Source organism: Melospiza georgiana, chromosome 6 (assembly GCF_028018845.1).
Source record: "Melospiza georgiana isolate bMelGeo1 chromosome 6, bMelGeo1.pri, whole genome shotgun sequence".
Taxonomy (NCBI): domain Eukaryota; kingdom Metazoa; phylum Chordata; class Aves; order Passeriformes; family Passerellidae; genus Melospiza; species Melospiza georgiana.
In genome coordinates, this window is record NC_080435.1 from 1,789,069 (window position 1) to 1,793,858 (window position 4,790).

Consider the following 4,790-nt stretch of genomic DNA (forward strand, 5'->3'; position numbering starts at 1 on the left):
TACCACCAAGAAGCCAGGAGTGAGATTTGGAGTACCTCTAACACTCTGACATCCCACTTTAGCCTCACTCAAAACACACGCAAGCCCTCCCTGAAGAGGAAGCAGCTATGCAGGAACACACAAAACATGCAAGCAACAAAAGCCAGTCCCAGGCTTAAGCCACGCTCATCAGAAAGAACTTGTCAGGAACAGACTGAGTGACTCGAGCACTCCACAAGAGACAGAGAAGGTTAGAGGCCACCAGGGTAGGTCACAGCAGGTATTTGCTGCCACTGATCTGCTCCCAAGCACTTGCACAGCTGACCCACTGAGGGAGGGACGCCTGGGCACACTGTGGGCACTTCGAGGGTCGAGAAGGGAAGCACCTCTATTTGTGGGGTTGTCTAAAACCAGCCCCTCGATTTTTCCAAGTAAAACCAGCTCCACTGTCAGTTTCTTGAAAAAACTTGGGGTTTATTGATTTAAACTGCAAACAGTCATTACAAAAGAGATTCTCTTTTAAATAAACTCACACAAAGAGGAAGAAAAAGCAGTGTAGCGAACAGTAACAGGGGGAAAAAAAAATTACATTCATTATTCTCTTTGTGCCAGTCCCATTCACCTTGGCAAGGAAAACTCCAAACTTGGAATACAGAAATGCAAAGACAAACTGTATTTGGAATGTCTTCAGATAGGCACTTTGAGCCCAAGGCTTTTCTCCTTGAAGAATCTATACAGCAAGAGGAAGAAAAAAAGTCTTCCTTCCACATTGTCTCGCAACAGAGCTCAGGTATGTACATTCTAAAGCCCAGGTAGGCAAGACCCGGGAGAGGAGAAGAGAAGGAGAAGAGAAAAGGCAAAGATGCACAACAACTCCATTTGCAGTCCAACACAAAAAAAGGGGGAGGGAGTTCTAAAATAAATAATCCAAACACAGTTTTTGCATTTTTTTAAATTAATTTTTCATTTTTTAAAATAAAATAACCAAAAAAAGTGTAAAGTTACAAAAAATGTCATTGTAGTATAATATATTAAACTGTGGGGAAAAAAGGAAAAAAGACACTTCACAATCTTAAGATTAATATGGAAGATCATAATTTAAACATAAAAGAATATATTCTATGGATTCATCATCCCGATAAATATGAACAAAATTAAAAAGCAAAGGTTTTGGCAATAAATACGTTTTGATAAGTTAAATAAGCTTTTTATATTGTTGTGCAGTGACAAGCAAAATTTGCTCTCCAATTTCTGAAAAGTTATACAAAATTAAAAACCCAGAAAAAAATAATAAAAAGCTTGGCGTGAGTGCTCTAAGATAGGTCTAAAGTACTCTAGAGCAAAACCATTAAAGCTATGTCTACTGGAACTTTGTTTACACGAACTTGTGTGTGTGGAATGACTTCTGTTAGCCCCACCCCTCTATTTCTTTATTTGTTTTAAGATGTCACATGTATACATGGGGAACTTTTAGCACCAAAATCAAGTCTCTCATAGTCCATCTGTTTTTTGCTTTTCTTTTGTTTTCTTCCTCCCAGTCAAAGTCCCACTCATGCTACAATCTTTGTCCGTTCTCAGCTTTTCTTCCCGCAGACCTGAGCGGATCCAGGCAAGATTTAGTCTTTTTTAAGGGGAGGGGAGAAGGAGGGCTGGATGTTAACAGCTGCCCACATGCCTGCAGCCCAGCAGAAACTGGCCGGTCGGGAAGGGGCTGGGAGAGGGCGATGCAGTACGTGGCCAGTGGAGGGAGCCGGATTCGGACACTTCCTGCACATCTGGAAGTGCACAGAGCTGCTGGTGCCCTCTGCAGCTGGAGAGGTAATACAGTCACAGTGAAAAGTGTTTTAAAAGGCACTAATTTTGTAAACGTTATTGCTTCTCATCGTAATTTTGGCACTTAAGGTTTAAGCCAGCGGGTATCAGGCAGGCAGGTGGACACGTTAACATCCAGCTCGGGCTACTGGGGCCAAGGTGGGGGGAGTTCAGCTTAACATTGTAATAGAGGTGGGGAGGGGCAAGAGCAACCCCGGATTAGTCGTCGGAGATGGAGAGTCTGCTGAAGATGGGAAGACGTCTTGAGGTGTCCAGGATAGGGGAATCTGAGCCGCTGTGGCTGCTGCTGGAGCTGCTCAGATAGCCCTCCTGGTCAGAGAGGGAGTCCTGAGGACTGGGTGGCGAGTCAAACATGTTGGGGGACTCGGACATGGGCCTGAACAAGAAGGTGGTGGGGGAGCTCCCGCTGGGCACCTGCACCCCCATGCTGGGGGCAAAGAGACTGACCAGCTCCTGGCTGGAGAAGGTGAAAGGGTTGCTGGCGCAGTCAGGCAAGGTGGGGGAGCCCAGCAGGTCGTCGGCGCTCAGCATGGGCGGCGGTGTGATGGAAGTGGGGCTGTCCAGCAGCCCGCTGGCAGCAGCGCTGGGGAAGCCGGCGAAGCTGAAGCTGTGCTGCAGGCGGGGTCTGTCGGTGACGGCGGGCTCCCGGCTCCCCGCCACGGCGCGGCGCTCCTCCGCGTTGTGGATGAAGTGGCAGCGCGGCCCATAGGGACAGAAGCCGATGGTGTGGAAAGTGCGGCATAGCTCGGTCTTGTACTTGGGGTGGCGGGTGAGGCTCCGCAGCTCGTGGATGCCGTGGGCGAACTGGCACTTGTCGCCGTACTTGCAGGCGCCGTTCTCCTCGAAGGGGCGGCACAGCTCCGTCTTGTAGCGGCTGGAGTTGACCTGTCCCCCGGGCTGCTTTTGCTGCAGTAGGCGCTCGCCACCCTCGGAGAAGGAGCGGTCCCGGAAGCGGCTTTCGCGGGGGCCCAGCATGGGAGCCGGCTCCCCTTTCAGGCTGCTGAGGAGCTGGTTCTGGTGAAACTTGGCGTTGGGCAGGGTGACAGAGTGCCTCCTAGGGAAACCCCCGCCCGCCGGGGTGCCCACCGCCTTCCTGTCCAGCAGGCACCCGCTGACACCCGAGGGGCTGTAATTCAACATCTTGTTGCTCTGCGGGGACAAAGCAAGAGCCGGTCACGTCACTGCTGCTGCCACCGCCTCCTCCGACATCCCCACGCGGCGCGGCAAGCGCGGCGGGGCCCCCACCGCCTGCGCGGCCCCGGCAGCTCCCCCGCAGCCGCACTGGCCGCCGCCGCCGCCCGGGCCCCCCGCCGCGCCCCCCCCCCCCCCCCCATCCGCGGCGCGGAGCGCTCCCGGGGCCGGCGGCGCGCGGGAAGGGCAGCGCGCGGCGGGGCGCCCGCCCAACCGCTCCCGCAGCGCGGCCGGCGAGGGGCGGCCGAGCCCCGCGGGGAGGGAGCCCGCCCGTCCGCCCGCTCGTCCCCCGCCCGGCCCCGCGGCAGCGCCGCCGCCCTCCGCGCCGCGCCCGGGCGTGTTGAAGCGCGGCGGCCCCGGGGGCACGGGAAGGATCCGGCCTCCCCGCTCGGCGCCGCGGCTGAGCCCGCCGGGAGCGCGGGCGGCTCCCCCACCCTTCCTCCTCCGGAGCGACCGAGGCGGGAAACGCGGGCGGGAGAGACCCCGCAGTCCCGAAACGGGGTGGCCGCGCTCGGTTCCCGCCCTGCGCCCTCCGGTCCCGGCGCAGAACTCGCTCACAACCAGAAAACTAAGTGGGGGGGGGGAGGGGAAGAGGGAAGCCCGAACTCGAACCCGAAGGAAGCTAAAAAGCCCCGAAGTTGGCGGCAGAAACCCCGCCGGCGCCCTTACCTTGCATAAAACTTCGCTCAAGTCGAAGATGGTGGGCGACACCAGGGCTGTGGACATCTTCGGCGAGCGAGGGGGGAAGCGAGTGGGGCAGCGGCACTCGGACACGAGGAGTCACGGCGTGGGTAAGGCACAGCCTCCAGCGCCCCTGCTCGCAGCCTCCCCCCGCCGCCGACACCGCCACCAGCCCGCCCGGCCGCCGCGCCCGCTCGCCGCTTCCAGGGGGCTCGCGGAAAGCTCAACTTATAAAGTTTGTGACTTACCCCCGGGAGGAGGAGCCGGCGGCGGGAAAGGGGAGGAGAAGGAGGGCAGGGTGATTGACACTGCGACTGAATCACCCGGGCGGGCAGGCCCAAAAAAACTTTCGGGAGGAAGGAGAGGGGGAGGGACAAGGGGAAGGGGGGAGGGGGAAAAGAACGCGAAGCGGCCGGCGGGCGGGTGGGTGGCTGTGCCGGGCCGGGCCGGGCCGGGCCGGGCCCGCCCTGCCCCGCGCTGCGCTGCGCTGCGCCGGAGGGGGCGGTTGTGCGGCCGCACCGAGTGACTCCGCGCGCCTGTGCGCGCGTGTCCGTTTCTGCTCGCGTCTCCGCGCGCGCGCCCCCGTGCGCGTGTGCCCGCGCTCTCGTCCGCGTGCGTCCACGTTGTGCGCGTGTGTCCGCGTGCGTGCGCGCGCGCGTTTCACCCGGCACGCGCCCGCGCGCGGGATCCCCTCCGCCGGCGCGCGCGGCCGTCCCGCTCCGCTCCGCGCGGGGGGAGCGGCGGGCGCGCGCCCAACGGCCGCGCCGGGCGGCGGCGCGCGGACACTCGCCGCGGGAGGCGGGAAAGGCGGACCCGCGGAGCCCCGGAGGGCTCGGGGCCGGCACCCGCCCCGCTCCCCTCCGCGGAGCCCCGCTCCTTCCTTCGAACTTGTACTGAAACGCGCTCTGCAAGGGGAAAGAGCTCACAGCCCCAGCAACTGAAGGTGTTAAAATGCGTGTCTGCCCTTTAAAAGGCTGTTCGATAAACCCTGCCTTTTCTCCCAGGCCCCAGGACTCAACATTCTAAAAGTGAAAAAAAGGAAAAAAACAAAAAAAAAAAAAAGAAATTGTCTCTAAGCAGGTGACCTGTTCCAGGTTTTAGTAAAC

At 58.7% G+C, this 4,790-nt stretch overlaps 1 protein-coding gene across 1 annotated transcript; it reads right to left on the reverse strand.

The window, feature by feature from the left end:
- Positions 1 to 432: 432 nt before the first annotated feature.
- Positions 433 to 3,869, reverse strand: ZFP36L1 (ZFP36 ring finger protein like 1). The gene is made up of 2 exons (XM_058026108.1): positions 3,673 to 3,869; positions 433 to 2,961 (listed from the first exon to the last, which is right to left on the reverse strand). The coding sequence occupies exons 1-2, from the start codon at positions 3,727 to 3,729 to the stop codon at positions 2,011 to 2,013; spliced, it is 1,008 nt and encodes a 335-aa protein (XP_057882091.1). The 5' UTR covers positions 3,730 to 3,869; the 3' UTR covers positions 433 to 2,010.
- Between the last annotated feature and the right edge of the window lie 921 nt (positions 3,870 to 4,790).

Bases quoted from the DNA above. Each gene is read 5' to 3' on its own strand.
- ZFP36L1 (XM_058026108.1), bottom strand. From the start codon at position 3,729: ATGTCCACAGCCCTGGTGTCGCCCACCATCTTCGACTTGAGCGAAGTT. The intron at 2,962-3,672 runs GTAAGGGCGCCG...TTGTCCCCGCAG, and splicing joins TGAGCGAAGTTTTATGCAAG to AGCAACAAGATGTTGAATTA.